Source organism: Triplophysa dalaica, chromosome 23, assembly GCF_015846415.1.
Source record: "Triplophysa dalaica isolate WHDGS20190420 chromosome 23, ASM1584641v1, whole genome shotgun sequence".
Taxonomy (NCBI): Eukaryota; Metazoa; Chordata; class Actinopteri; order Cypriniformes; family Nemacheilidae; genus Triplophysa; species Triplophysa dalaica.
This window is the reverse complement of record NC_079564.1, coordinates 11,459,601-11,475,273: the sequence shown is the minus strand read 5'-3', so window position 1 is coordinate 11,475,273 and position 15,673 is coordinate 11,459,601. Positions and strand designations below refer to the sequence as shown.

Sequence of the window (15,673 nt, the reverse complement as noted above, 5' to 3'; positions counted from 1 at the left end):
TACATTCTCTTTCGTACATTTTGTTGCAATTTGCTTTTGCGCCAATGAGATTAGATTGAGGGACGAGGTTAGGTGTGGGTCTTCAGTATTGCTTTTTACCTAGAAATCTCACATTCTTGTATGATGCACAACATACAAATTCACATGGATTAGCCACCTCGTAAAATAGTTACGAATTCCCATGAGATCAGGTTGGCTAATTTAGTGCTTTCCAAGTCTTGGGTCATGGTCTTCCCTGGTGGGTTTTAGCAGTATTGCAGGAGAGATGGAACACTGGAATGTTTTGCATTATGTCGTACGCTTGTGTTAAGGGAAGGTTTATTTAGCATCAGCGTTCCATGGTCAGCCAGAATAAGCTGAGGGTCAATACACTGACTAAACATTGGACATATCCATAAACACTGGATATTAGCCCACGTCTGCTTTATTATTTATGGGGTGCTAGTACAAACACACAGACCTTTGGGACCAATGTTCATCATCACTGTTTTGTACAGGAATCTCAAGTATGAGACCAAATCAAGTTTTGTGTTGTGCGATGTGCAGAGTCAAGTGAGTCCCTTGAGTTGAAGTGATATTTGATGGGCAGTCTCGTAATGACCCATTACACCATAGTGGAAACAAGACCTACCGGGACTCATTCCAGCTGTGTACACCGAATCCAGAGATACTGAATGTATTGCACGCTACACATCCCTTGGGAAAAGCAATATGGGTGGACCACCCGGAACTGGCGGTTCGGTTGCAGAGGTTGGAGAAGCTGTAGTGCAAATGCAGGGGGATCTAGCAAATTCCCTCACTGCCATTCTCAAATCTTTCATCTTTCTGGGTGTTTTTGTCTTTAAGCTCCAAACTGATTGAATCTTTAGGTGGTGAGAGGTCAGAAAAGATGTAGGCCGCGAAAGCTTCAGATGGCCCACCCAGAGCCTGCTTACTGAAGTGATGCATTTTGCAAACAAAACTAAAAACAAACTTTCTTAATCTGGAAGGCTTGAATCTGATTGGCAGGCTTTATGCAACTTCCAGTAGTATATGATGACACCAGTCTCTCCAGAGATGAACACAAGATACAAGGGGGCTCATTTAAAAAATCCATAACAATGTTCATTTTTGCAAAAATGGTCTTTGTTGTGGAAAAGTGCTTACCGCCACGTCATTGTTTGAGCAGAAATACGCAGTTTTTACGCAGTCCGAGTGCTGCAGGAAATATGCTGCAAGTAATTTTTGCTGCTCAAGAGTCATAAGGATTTGGACGTAGACAGGTTCTCTTTCATATATCAACAACATTAATTAGACATCATTAAAAGGCAGAGATCTAAAATTGTTAGCTTCACGATTATTTCAGATAGATTTCACATTTGGTAAAGAGGCGTACACACATTTTCTGTGCGAACGTTCGCTCTATGAACCACACGAATCCAGGATGGCTGCTACACAACATTCTGTAAATGAGGCCCCAGGTTACATCAAGCACTTTAGAGAATATTATATATAGTGTATTTGGCAGGTTAGTGACATCATGTCTTGTGTTTTGTTGGAGGGATTGTTCACCCAAAAATGTAAATTCTGTCATCACACATTTCTTTGTTCTGCTCAACATGAAGGAAGATATTTGGAAGAATGTCAGTAACCAGACAGATCTCATCCCCCATTGACTGCCATGTCAGGGAAAACAAATACTATGGGAGTCAATGGGGGAAGAGATCTGTTTGGTTACTGACATTCTTCCAAACATCTTCCTTTGTGTTCAGCAGAAAAAAAGAAATGTATGCATGTTTGGAACAATCTGAGGGTGAGTAAATGATGACAGAATTTTCATTTTTGGGTGAACTATCCCTTGAAGGTACTGAGCTTACATATTATACAAACAGCTGTTTATAATAAGATAGACTAAATAGTTCATTAGTAAGTTTTTTGAAAGTCGTATCTGCTTTTGGGAAAGTATAAAGTATGTTTTTTTCCCACTTTACCTCAATTGACCGATAGAAAAGTCCAAATTAACCAAGACGTAACATAATGGATTGATTCAATTACCAAAACCCGATAAGTTTATATATGTTCTGGATTACTCTCTTGATAGCGTGGAATTTGACTCCAGCTGAATGTGCGTCTCTGTTCGAGGTCTGAGTTCATGGAGCTGTATTGTGTCACGCCAAAAGACGTTTTGCTCCCTCGAGAGGGAGTGTCTGAATATGTCATCATGACCTGGCCGTGAGTCAAACTGATCTCAGGTCAGGTCTGGAATACCAATCTTCATGACTTACTGTTTACACCTGCAGACGCACACATAAAACACACTTAAGCACAAATCTACACAGCAGAGAGCTTTGCTTGTCATGCCAGAGGAAGAGAATCAGTCTGTCTCTGTGTATACTGTAAATCACAATGGTATGACAGTCATGTGAATTGTTTCTGGGGCGTATGAGCCAAATTTCAGTCATATTGTAATTTATGCTAGACTCACCTTTTATAAAATGGATATTTCCGACTCTAAACGTCTATGTTTAATGCTGTTTTAGAATAGATGATGTATACACCTGTGCTAACAAATCAGTTAAACTCTAAACTCAGCGGGCTACTCTAAAGAATGAGAATTGAGCTACATTGCTTAGTGGAAGTACTACTGATGGCGCTTATTATTGCTAAGAAATTATTTATTGAGCACTTAGATATTTTGTGATTTTCTTGTCATGCATGATAACGACGCCCCTAAAGCATCCCTGCATCCTAGAACTAAAAACTAGAATAATGAAAAATACGTAAAAAGTAATGTAAAAAAATATTATATAAATAAGTACAATTAATCCTAATTATAAATAATTATTGTATATTCATACAAAAATGATTGTATTAATTATTATGGGATCATTTTTTGATGTATGGGATAATGAGTGACAGCACATCATCAAATTATTTAAAATAATAAAATGTATACAGCAATATTTTTCCTCACTGGATGGAATTTATGTTGCATTTTTATGAATTCGATCCAACATCCAGAAAGTAGTTGAATTAATGTATACTACAGACTTTTACATCATGGCAGAATAATTTGAACTGCCAAATTCTTTGGTAAAGAAATTAGCCTTTTAAAAAGCATCATTGCACATACTTAAACTATCTCTTTCTCAACCCCATCTCTCTAAACTTAACAAGAGCTATAAATCCAGATTTTGAGAACTACAATCTATGAATCAGTTGACAGATTTTGGAAATGTGTACGACTTGACAAGCAAGTGAAATAGAGAGGAAGGAACGGCGAGAGTGTATTATAATAAACTGTTAAACCTTAATATTTCTCCCAATTACCCCTTGTCTCATGTCTAGCAGTATCATACACAGAAAGGGCCACATTCGTTGTGTGATTGTATATACAGTATTTGGGAATTTTGGGATATTTATATTCCGGTTGAATTGCTTAGTTTAAAATGTTGAATGAGAACAGTATACATTGAATTTAGTCTTTATTTTAAAAATTCTAAATATATCCTTTCAAACACAACACTTCACAAAGTTTGTGCATGTTAACATTTACAGTTAAAGCGCCATGCTTATAGTCTCTCAAGATATCCACCACCCAGCGATACCTTGAACTATTTAAAATCAGCGAGATATCGGCACAGAATAAAAGCTTTGCCATTAACAGAGTCTTAGCCATGACAGCCATTTCAAGTGCGTTTGAGATAAACTTGACACTTTTATCAGCTTCCAATAACAAGAAATCGGAAACATATCTCTGCAGTCTTGAGAAGAAAGAGACCGTTAGCGTCGCTTGAATTAACACCATTTGTGCTTAACGTGTTTCTCAAACCGGTTGATGGCTTCCACACAGCAAATTCACTGGAGTTAAATTTATGGTGTACATTTCTTGGTGTTGCCCAGTGTTAAACCCGGAGTACATTTGAATCTTCAAGTGTAAAACTGCATCTAAAAAAGGAGTTATTTTGCAAGCAGTGCATTTCCCACAATCCTCAACAGCTCTTCAATTGGAAAACCACATGGAGAATAGTCCGCAGTTCAAAGGTAGCTACGTTTGAAAAACCTTTTAATAAATTGTGTGATAAACAAAATAGAATATATGGTGTGTAATTCTGTTTAGTAAAACAAAAACGTTTGTTTTAAAGGTTTTTGTAAAGAAGCTGCATGGATTCTGAGCACCACGTGCAGAAGGTAAGCCTAAATGAATTAACACGTGGATTAGCAAACATTACATAATATAAAAAGTTACGCGTATTTCATTATTTTTTGATAAACTATATGTTGCAAATGCATTAGTTTTACATTATTGATTTTACACATTGCGTACCTTTCCGAAAGACCATTAGAGGTTAATAAATGACGTTGTATTTGTTTGATCAACCCCATGCACTGTTTTAATTCTACACTTTTATTCTCATACTGATTGTTTTGTAAATGTATTAAAGTAGCAACGCAGTTCCTTTTTTGCGATATTTGTTTGAAAAGACTTGAGTGACGTCCCTTTAGCCAACAAGCGGCGCTTGCGAATTGATGCATCCGCATAATATAAGCTCTTTCAACGTTATGCAGACAGGTAAGTATAGTGAATCTGCACGCGTGGATTTATTACCTTGCATAACTTGGATTATAAGTATGCATGTTATTATTTTTGTTTTGTTAAACTAACGTTACATGTTGTGAATGCATGATTACTTCATGCATAGGCTACCATTGGTTGCAACATTTGCGAAATATTGATACGTCGATAAGGGTTTTATTGTACAATTTTCGCAACCAGAGTTTTGTAATGGTATAAAAATAAACTATGCGTGTGGGTAGAAACCAGCAGCCCTTTTCATGTATTTGGTCTAAAACGCGCCGTCTCTAGAGATGATAACAGATGTGTTTTTCACGCAGAATACCTTAGTTTAAGTTACATTTTTTTAAAATATTTATTCAAATGTATTTCTACAGTATCCATTTTATTGAAATTAAAAATCTTTTTCAACCGTAAAAATAGCGCGGTTCATGGTACACAAATTGGTTAAGTTTCGTTCTCTGCAATTAGTCCCGCCTCCGTAGCACACGTCGCCCATAGGATTGGCTTTAGCTTTCCTGAGTCCCGCCTCTCTAGCACACGTCGCTTTATAATTGGTGTATTTCTAAGGAAACTGATCCTGCTGACAGCAATAGACAGTGTAACTATGAGAATGACAACAATGAAAAACAGTTTCAAACTATTTGAAGCATTATTACATTTCTATATTGTTTAAATTAGTGAAGTAAATAGCGCTAAACGTCAGTGACAATGTGGCTCTACAGACCACTTTTATGTCCCCACCAATGTCAAAATCATACTTACCCCCTTGATTTAAAGCTAAAACATATCATGATCTTAGTTATTTTTTTTTTTTTCACTAGTTACAATGCTGTTCACTGTACTATACGGAGGAAAGAAGAAACTAATAAAAGTTGATGGAGCAGATTTCACCAGTTTAATGACTCAAGGTATGTAATTTAAAGTAAATAAAATTGTTATACTCTTGGTTATTGATGCTGTTTGCGTGTTATCAGTTGCTGTGTTGAGTTTTGAAAAGAAACATCTCTGTCTCCTTTTAACCATAGTTAAGAAGAAATTTTCAATCAATGACAAAGATCTTATATTGCAAGACGACGCTGGTGTGGAGGTGGATGAAGATGTATTCACTGACTTGCTGGAGGAGAGATCACATGATATCCTATGGAGAGTTGTTGACAGAGATTCAGGCAGGTGTCTGTGATACACGAACATGCAAATGGATTTAAGGAAATCACTTTTTCCATGAAGCAGTCCACATTAAAAAAAAAAAAAAATACGTAGCATTTAATTGATAACATTTTTGTATATATGTTTAAAGTTTCTATTTATTTTGCTTCCAGACTGCGCAGTCCTTGATTCTTCCTGTAGCTCACAAACTGACACTCTTTCAGTATCGTCTGAGACTGATGACAGTGCTGGACCAAGCTCCAAGAGACCTTGTTTTGGTGGAGTTTTTGAGGCAAAACAGGTGAAAATTTACTAGCTGGATTGTATAGCAGTTATTGACTTTGTTATATTATGAACACATTGCAGAACACAATGTTTGTCATTATAGTTTGTCAGAGACATTTTAGAGGAAAAGGCAGGAGGACCTGCGATTTTGGCTGAATATAGAGATCATGGAAAACTCACAGACTCAACCAGGCGACACTTGGTGAACATTGTTGTTGCGCACATTACTGACAAAGAAGGGTAAGCACAGTTTCATAAATCATACTTAGTAGATCAATTCATATTTGAATATTGTTATTGTTCTTTTCAAAGCCATGTCCCTTCTAAAGAAACAAAGACTCGTTGTGCTTTGGGAATTGTAACACTGTTCCCATCACTTAAGGATCCATACTCAAGAACTGGATATGTAAGAACTTGTATTCATTGTCATAAATACCTACTAGAAGAAGATCTTTAATAAAATGCTGAAGGATTTTATTATGGCTAAGCAACTCTTCTCACTTTCTGATTCATGCCTAAAACAAGTTAAGACTAAGAAAATGTTTTATTTGATCTCGATAACAATTTTGTCTGTTTTTATATAAAGGAGCATTTTTATGACCCTAAGAGCAACCAAGGATACATATCTTGGCGACTCAAAACAGTTTCTCGGCAAAGCAAACACCACGCCGGACACCACAGTAAGAAGGATGCTAGGTCAAGTGGAACATCAGACATTGAGGGCAGTGGAGGACCAACAGCTCATAGAGAAACCTGCAACCATTTGGAACTGCAGTTGGCGGGTGACCAATGCAAAGAAGCGATATCTTTCATGAATCATTGTGCAGAGAAGGACCTGATTCTTGACAAGATGAAAGCAACATTCAAGCACAGACAGCTCCTTATTCATGATGCAGCGAAGTCCAATACAGTGCTTTCAGTTTTTCACAGATTTCTCGACACTAAGGGATTGGTAAGATACAGTTTATGAGTACAACGAGAGGAGAAAATTTAGCTCATGTGAAAAACTGTGGTGTCTAGGATCTGTATTGTTTAGTAATGTGAATTCATATTTGTTGCAGATACTTCAAGATTTTGACATCCAATTTGGAACAGAAACAGCCTCCAGACTTCTTGAACAATGGGATAGTCTAAAGCCCAAGATCATTGCAGAAGCAAGAACGCTTAATTCGACCTTGCATCTGAACAGCCTGCTTTCAGATGCCCAGGGTAACAGACAAGATGAGGATTCTGATTGGCAAGGTAAGGTTTTCTGTAAAGATGATGTTTATATTTGTCTGCTACTCACAATAAGATAATTTCTGTTAATCCACATGTTTTTTGCAGGATGGGACAGTGATATGTCCTCTATTTTACTCCTGGCCTACCTTTTGCCACCTTCAGCTGGTGGTAGGAATAAATCTACCAAGATAAGCATCAGAGAGGCAATGGACCATATTGTGCAGTTTCACAAGGTTTGCATGGAAACATAAGTCAGCTGTCATGGGTTATATATTGGGTTATATGTTTTCTTATTTAATTTTTTTATTTAGGCTTGCCGTAGTCTAACTGAACACATTAACAAGACTGAAGGTCTTCAACCACATCTCCTTGCAGTTGGTTCAGCGAAGAGCGTCATCCATGATTTTTACATCGTGATGGATGGAAAACTGCTTCCATGTCAGGCAAAGTCTTCACTTTCTGCCTTTGATGAACTTTTTAAAGCATACTTTGTCTTTAGCGTGTCTTATCCTCACTGCTTAAGTGCAATGTATACATTCATCCAGACTACTATCTACAAGATAGATCTTGGTATAGTTCGTGAAACCCCTAGGGTTAAGGACCTACGAGCTAAACTTTTGAACTAGTTAAACTATATTAAAATGTTTCGCTGTTTTGTTTGCAAACTGGCACATTCTAAAATCAATGACCTTGTTCGTCATCTAAAACTTATTCATGCTTACTATCCTGGGAAAAAATTGAACCTGAAATGTGCACAGAAAAATTGTAAACGCAGCTTCATGACTTATGCTGGATTTCGAAAACACCTAATCGGTGTTCATGGAAATGACTATCTAGACCAAACTGTGACTGAAAATCAAACTGATGAAGATAATGAACAGATTGAGTTAATGTCGGATTTAAATAATGATGTTGAAATACCAGAGACATCATCCAATGATAAAAGAAGAGGTACTGAAACTCAAGAAATGTGTGCATCCATTATCGATAGATTGCAAAATAGTGGAGTAGCAACCAGTGTTGTAACATCTGTAGTATCGGATATGGAAGAACTGGTACATGAAATTCATTCAAATATCAAAAGTGAGGTGATGAATCTACTTCCAGCTGATGATTTTGGAACATCATCTAAAATAGAACACTGTTTTGATAATCTTGATAATCCATTCTCAAAATTAAGTACAGAAACCAAATGGAAAAAATATTTCAAAGAGAAATGGGCTGTTGTTGACCCTACAGAGATCCAATTAGGTGTAAGATTTGATAGTAGATTGAATCGGGTGACACGGACATATGATCAAATCCCTGTAACTGACAAATTCATTTACATTCCCTTGCTGGATACCTTGCAGTTTATTTTTAGGAATTCTGAGATATGTAAACATATGTCAAATCCAGGTAAGAGTAACGGTGTCTATAAGGATTTTTGTGACGGAAGTTATTATAAAAACCATCCACTGTTCAGTAAACAACCAAATGCTCTTCAAATACAGTTATTTTTTGACGAATTTGAATCCGCGAATCCCCTGGGCTCCAAGCAAGGTATCCACAAAATCGGAGCCATTTACTTTATTCTCAGGAATTTCCCTCCAAAACTCAATTCAAGTTTAATGAATATTCATTTACTGTCATTATTTCATGCACAAGATGTTAAGAATTATGGATTTGATGCCATTTTACTGCCCCTTGTTAAAGATTTAAAAGTCCTTGAAAGTTCAGGAATTCAAGTTCCTTTCTCGAAAGAGCCCTTATTTGGCACAGTTGCCCAGGTTACAGGGGATAATTTAGGGATGCATACACTTCTTGGGTTCATGGAATCTTTCAGTGCCCATTACTTCTGTCGCTTCTGTCTAGTAGACAAGAAAACATCACAGTCAATTTTCAGTGACGAGGGCACTAATGTTGTATTACGAAACAAAGGTTTACAGGAACAGCACTATGCAGATTTGTTAGCAGACCCTTCCATTTCTTCGTCTTTTGGTGTTAAACGCACATGTCTGCTCAATGACTTGAAATATTTTCATATTTGTGACAATTACTCACCAGATATAATGCACGACATACTTGAGGGGGTTGGACAGTATGAAATAAAATTACTTCTTGAGTATCTGTCTGGAATTATATCCAGACAAGACATATGTAACCGAATTTATTCATTTAATTATGGCTATTTGGAAAGGAAAAATCGGCCTACTAGATTAAATCTGGATCAGGCAGGGAATGGAATTGGACTGAATGCCATTCAGACATTCTGTTTGATTCGGAATATCCCTTTGATATTTGGAGACATTGTTTGTGAGGGAAATAAGTACTGGCACTTACTACTTCTGTTATTGCAGATTATAAACATAGTGTTTTCTCCTGTAATCACAGAAGGTATGACCTACTTCTTAAAACACCTTATTGTGGAACATCATAGTCTTTTTAAAGAGTTATATCCACAGAGGAATTTGATTCCAAAACACCACTACATGTAACATTATCCACGTTGCATACGCAAAATTGGTCCATTAATCCATGTATGGACCATGCGATTCGAGGCTAAACACAAGATTTTTAAAAACAGTGTAAAAAATTTCAAAAACATCACAAAGTCTCTCGCGTTAAAACATCAGTATGCAATTGCGTATCACTGGGAAACTTTGCCCTTTAGAAATGTTGAATATGGGCCCCTAAAAACTTTAGAAGTCGATGATGTACCATACAGAGGCATTTTTCTTGAAAAGTATCCAAATTCGGATCGTGACATCACAGTAACTTCATGGTTAAGACATTCTGGAACTGAATATCATATTGATCTACTGGTTTGCACTAAAATGGAGAAGGACCTACCGATTTTTAGCAAAATTATTGATATTGTTCTAATAGATGACCAAAATATTTTAGTGACTAAGGACTTCGAAACTGTTGGTTTTGTTGAGCATCTTCATGTTTACCATGTTAGAGAACATAATGTTTTCGGTCTGTTAAGAGTAGAGGATATTCCATTTTTCAGACCATTTGATATACAAGCATCATATGGGTTTGACGAACCGCATTTGTATATTGTTCCAATTCATTGTTTTGTTCATGAAGATGTTTAGTCTTGAACTTTGTATGAATGTAAAATGTAATCACAAATTCAACCCAATTGAATTGACATGTGTCTGGTTTTACATGTTAAAAAAAGTAATGTTCATTTTATAATGGTATGGTCTCGCATGCGATGTTTAAAAAGAATACTTGAGAATGTTTTTACAAAAGAACTTCGCTTTACCAACATGTAAATTCTATTTTGTATTGATGTATATTACAGTTTATATTGCAATCTTATATATATACTGTTTCTTTACTGATCTTGCACTTACTTCTGATGTGTCAAAAAACAGAGAAGTTATGCTTTCAAATGTTTTGAATGGAAAATTGCAATGTGTTGAATACATGTCTTGGATTTCTGAAATGATCCATGTTCTTTAAAACAAACTTTAAAAAATTCATATATCAGGAATAAAAAAACATTTCTATATATGTTTGTTTCATCATTGTGTATATATTAGTTCAGAAAAATTCATACATTTTAATTAATTAAAATTAATAATTCATATGTAGTCATTCATATTAACACATTGCTGGTGTCTATTTAATCTTACAAAGGTGTACATTTTAACACTAGTGGGAAAAGATAACACTGAGGCAGGATATACATACACTTCTGTTGGGTGTAGAAATAAACTCTTACGGTGTACAAATCTATTCTGTGAGTAATGTACATATTTAACACTTTCAAAAGTGTTATTTTAACTCCAAAACGGAGGGAGTCATATGTACATTTTTTGAGTGTTGAATTTGACTCAATTTGAGTAAAATGTACACTGCTGTTTTTGCTGTGCATATTGGCTGCTTCTTTGAACTGATACCTTGTTTCATTTATAGCATTAAATAGATATTGAGATTCTCTTATAATAAATAAACTTCTCTTTTATCGTAAAGACATTGCTTTTAGATCTTTATATTAGGTTTAACATACAGTACTGTATCACAAAACAGAACTTTAAATTTGTTCAAAAAGACAAAAATAAAACGATTATTGACATATAATTAGTTTTTAATGTATTGTGGATTTAATCTTAAAGTTGGATGTTTCATTTTGAAGTGTATGATTTTTGATTCCCCTGAGAGACATTTGATGAAATAAAGTGGGGAGACCTTTGCAAAAGTGATAACATGCTCTGTATACTTTTAATTTAATTGAAGTCTAATTTTGATTATTATTATATGTGACTGTTTAAATATTTGTGATCCTTCCTTTTATCTCATTCTCTATTTATCTCCTTCTTACAGATTCGGATCTGAGTATGAGGACACTTAGCACTCCAAACCCCGCCCTCATTCTGAATCCAAACCCTCCCTCTTTTTCCACTCAAACAGTCCCGAACGGTCATGAAAGCTCAAAATCTTTCATCATTCATGGGGAAACTGTTGCTCTGGTGCACGCACCTCCAGGGTCACACTCACTCCCTTCCAAACCTGCTTACGTTGCCCTCATTGATGCTCTGCCAGATCCCGTTTTACTGCACATCTTTTCTTACCTGTCCACCCCTCACCTGTGCCGCTGCGCTCGAGTCTGCCGTCGCTGGTATAACCTGGCCTGGGATCCACGGCTCTGGAGTGCAATCTGTCTAACCGGAGAGCTGTTGAACGCTGACCGGGCTCTTAAGGTTCTTACTAACAGGTTATGTCAGGACACTCCCAATGTTTGTTTGACCTTGGAGACGGTTGTAGTCAGCGGCTGTTGGAGGCTTTCTGATCGTGGACTTCGTGTGATAGCTCAGTGCTGTCCAGAGCTCAGGCGTTTGGAAGTTTCTGGTTGCTATCACGTGTCCAATGACGCTGTGTTTGACGTGGTATCCCAGTGTCCTAATCTGGAGCACCTAGATGTATCAGGTACTGTATGTTTGATTGACACAAAAAAGCCACACAAAAATCCAAGAAAAATATTATTTATTTTATGAAATAAAAATGATTTAAAAAAAATAAAGTTTAACATTAAATTTAATATTAAATAGAATAAAATATATATTTTGCATTGAGACATTTTTTTCATGATAATTCATGTTCCAATTCTCTTAGACATTATTCAATGTTAAGTATATTATTTTAATATTTGGTGTACTTAATGTAAATTTGATTAATTACAAAATCAATCTTATAAACAAAAACAACATTTTGTATTTTTTCATGTTGTATCTATCTCGTTGAAATTTCTCATTTTAAATATAATTTTATAGAAATATGATCTAAAAAAAATCCAGATTTAATCATCACGATAAATCACATTTTTGAATCCCATATTATTTATAAGCATTTATAAATACTACGAATTATTTGAAAAATTAAAAAGAAAAATATCACAAAGATTTTAAGTAGTCCCACAGGTACTGTATGTTTTGGGCTGCATGACACATTGAGCCATAGACAACTGGCAAAACATACTTACAAAAGCTCTTGCGATGATTAACTCCAAGTATATGCATCCGACAATCATGTTTACTTGTGGATTTACTCTGAGAATAATTCATAACATGAAGCTTTTTAATGAAAGCTGGGAAAAGCATTATGAAATCAAGGAATTTGCTGCCAGTCCAGCAGTTCTCTCTGGGGAAAGTGAGGTTTGCTTGAATTTTAAAGATGGCCTCTGAGAAACCTCAGAGAAAGTGCAAGAATTCATCTGCTGAGTTCATTTTAAGAGTCACACACCGTAAAGTTATCCATCATGCAGAGGGCACAGCATGTCTTCTTTTATACTTATGTAATATACTATTTGTTGCAAAAGTAACCTTGATTTCTTGTGGTTGGATTCAAGCACGTAACAGAGCTCACAATAATATTAACAGCAGATTCGGCCCAGTTTCTTTATCAGGTTCTTGTGTTTTGTTTCTTTGCGGTTTGTCCAATATTTTGTATCTGATTCATTTACCTCAATTTAAAAACCTGATGTGAATACATTCTTTTTTACATTTTAACCTATTTTCACATTTTAACCTATTTTCACTGTGACTCTTTTTGTGTCCATTGGCGTTTTAGAAGAGATCTCGACAAATTCACAAACTATGCTCAGATTTGTCATTATCAAAGATTTCAATATGAACTCAAACTATTCTCATAAAATTGACCCAAATCAAGATTATTTTACCTCTACAATCTACATTCATTTAACACTTGCGCATCCTTAAAGTATTTTAACTAACGTCTCATTTGTTTCTATTTTTATTCATCCTAAGCAATTTTTGGAGAAACATCAACTTAAAATTGATACTTAAGTTCAACTCAAGTTCAAGTTTAAGATACAAAACAAACATATGTGGTGTCTTCACACGAAGAGAAAACTGAATTCCTTGTAAAAGTATATTACATACAAAATCTATGCAAAGATACGTACAGACGCAAATTCAGGTCAGCCGACGCGAATCGGGTGTCGCAATTGCATCAAATGTGTGATATTTGCCTCAGTTGGGTCTTCCGCACTAACTGAACAATTTCAACTCCAGCGCGATATCTGCACAAAGACTCGCTGACACCTACGGTTGGACATGTCTGAATGTGCAAAGACATTTCCCATTGCGCAAGTAAAAATATTTGCCATAAATCATACAGAGCGAGGACAATCGCGTTTGGTGTAAACACACCATTACATCATGGTATAATAAATGTGGTGTATTTTGTGCTAAACTTCTCAGACACCTTCTGTGTATCTTTAAGATGTATATTACATCTTGTTAATAGGACATGATAGGTTCCCTTTAAATGACCTCAGAAAGAACTCCATATCTTCTGAGCTATAACAGTGCAACCTCTATGAAAGAGCAATAAAAATGCTGTAAAGCTAACCAATAGTCTGTGTTTTCCCCTGTAAAATCATGGGCTCAAGGTTTTATAGGTCAGCTTTTGCCCCTCGACACGACATCTAAGTGTGTTACTCAAAAGTATAGTATGAGATCCATAAAAGCTTATCATTTTTAACTCAGATGTCCTCTTCTTTTACTCAAGGTTGTCCTAAAGTGACCTGTATCAGTCTGACTGAGGAGTCTTCTCTTCAGCTCATACCATTACACGGACAGCAGATCGGTCTGCGTTATCTGGACATGACAGATTGTATATCATTGCAGGACAAAGGCCTGAGGACCATCGCCTCTCACTGTCCGCGTCTCACACACCTCTACTTGAGACGCTGCAGTCGTCTGACAGACGAATCATTTCGGCACCTGGCTGTGCACTGCTCCTCTTTACGTGAGCTCAGTCTCAGTGACTGCTTTCTGGTGGGAGACTTTGGTCTACGTGAAGTGGCTCGTCTGGAGGGTCGTCTGCGGTATTTAAGCGTGGCGCACTGCATGCGCATTACAGACGTTGGACTACGCTATGTGGCGCGCTACTGTCCACGGCTACGTTACTTGAATGCCCGAGGCTGTGAGGGATTAACGGATCAGGGTTTGAGTCACTTAGCTCGTAGCTGCACCAGACTGCGCTCTCTTGATGTCGGTCATTGCCCGCTGGTGTCAGACGCTGGACTGGAAGTGTTGGGGCGGTGTTGTGAGGGGCTTCGTAGGCTGAGTCTGAGGGGCTGTGAGAGTGTGACGGGGAGAGGACTGACCGCGCTGGCGATCGGATGTGCTGAGCTTCAGTTACTAAACGTACAGGAGTGTGACGTGCCACCTGAGGCTCTTCGACTGATCAGACAGCACTGCAGACGATGTGTGATAGAACACACTATACCTGCTTTCTACTGAGAGGACACATGTGGACTTCTGACACATAGATGTATATATGGATTTTCTATGACTTGAGACACAGCTGGACCAAAGGCTGTGCCATGATCTACCATTTAAAGATCTACATGACATATTCTGTATAGTATTTATCACATGAAAATTTTGTAATTGTCACTGTACAAAATGTTTTTTTTATACAAAAATCTTTTCAGATTGTTGACTGTAACATAAAGAGTACTGTCTTATGGACAACATGCTTAAAGTTTGTTAAATATAGAGGCTACTTTCATCCAAGTCTCACTTGCAAAAATGACATTTCAAGATTTGCATTTGTTCAAATTAAACGACGAAACATGTGGACAAACTGCACTTTTAAATGCATTAATGATCACAAAAGTATTATTTCATATTTGATATTCCATATCATAGTTGTTCAAATTTGAAGAGATTAGCAAACTTGCATAAGATGTCAGTAAATTATAATATGTTGCTGCTAAAAAGACTCAATAAAGGGAGCTTATATAAATTGACTGAAAATGTTATTCTGTGTCATAATGTATCTGCAGAAGTATGTGTGTGTGCAGATGTTGCTCGTTGAACTTCACACCAAAATTCAGTACATTACTTCCTAGCAAAAAAATGTGTTATTCACATGCCAGAACCATTATCATAACTTAAATCATAGTGTTTCTGAGAGGGGAGAAAACTTCATGTTTTT

General features: G+C 36.5%; 1 protein-coding gene across 1 annotated transcript in view; it reads left to right on the top strand.

Annotated features, from left to right (window-relative positions):
- Positions 1-15,461, top strand: part of si:dkey-192l18.9 (F-box/LRR-repeat protein 7) — a 35,412-nt gene extending 19,951 nt beyond the window's left edge. The window contains exons 3-4 of the mRNA XM_056737769.1: positions 11,531-12,133; positions 14,237-15,461. Of these exons, the coding sequence (XP_056593747.1) occupies positions 11,531-12,133; positions 14,237-14,973 (1,340 nt within the window). The 3' untranslated portion in view covers positions 14,974-15,461. The remainder of the gene's footprint in view (positions 1-11,530; positions 12,134-14,236) is intronic.
- Positions 15,462-15,673: the final 212 nt, after the last annotated feature.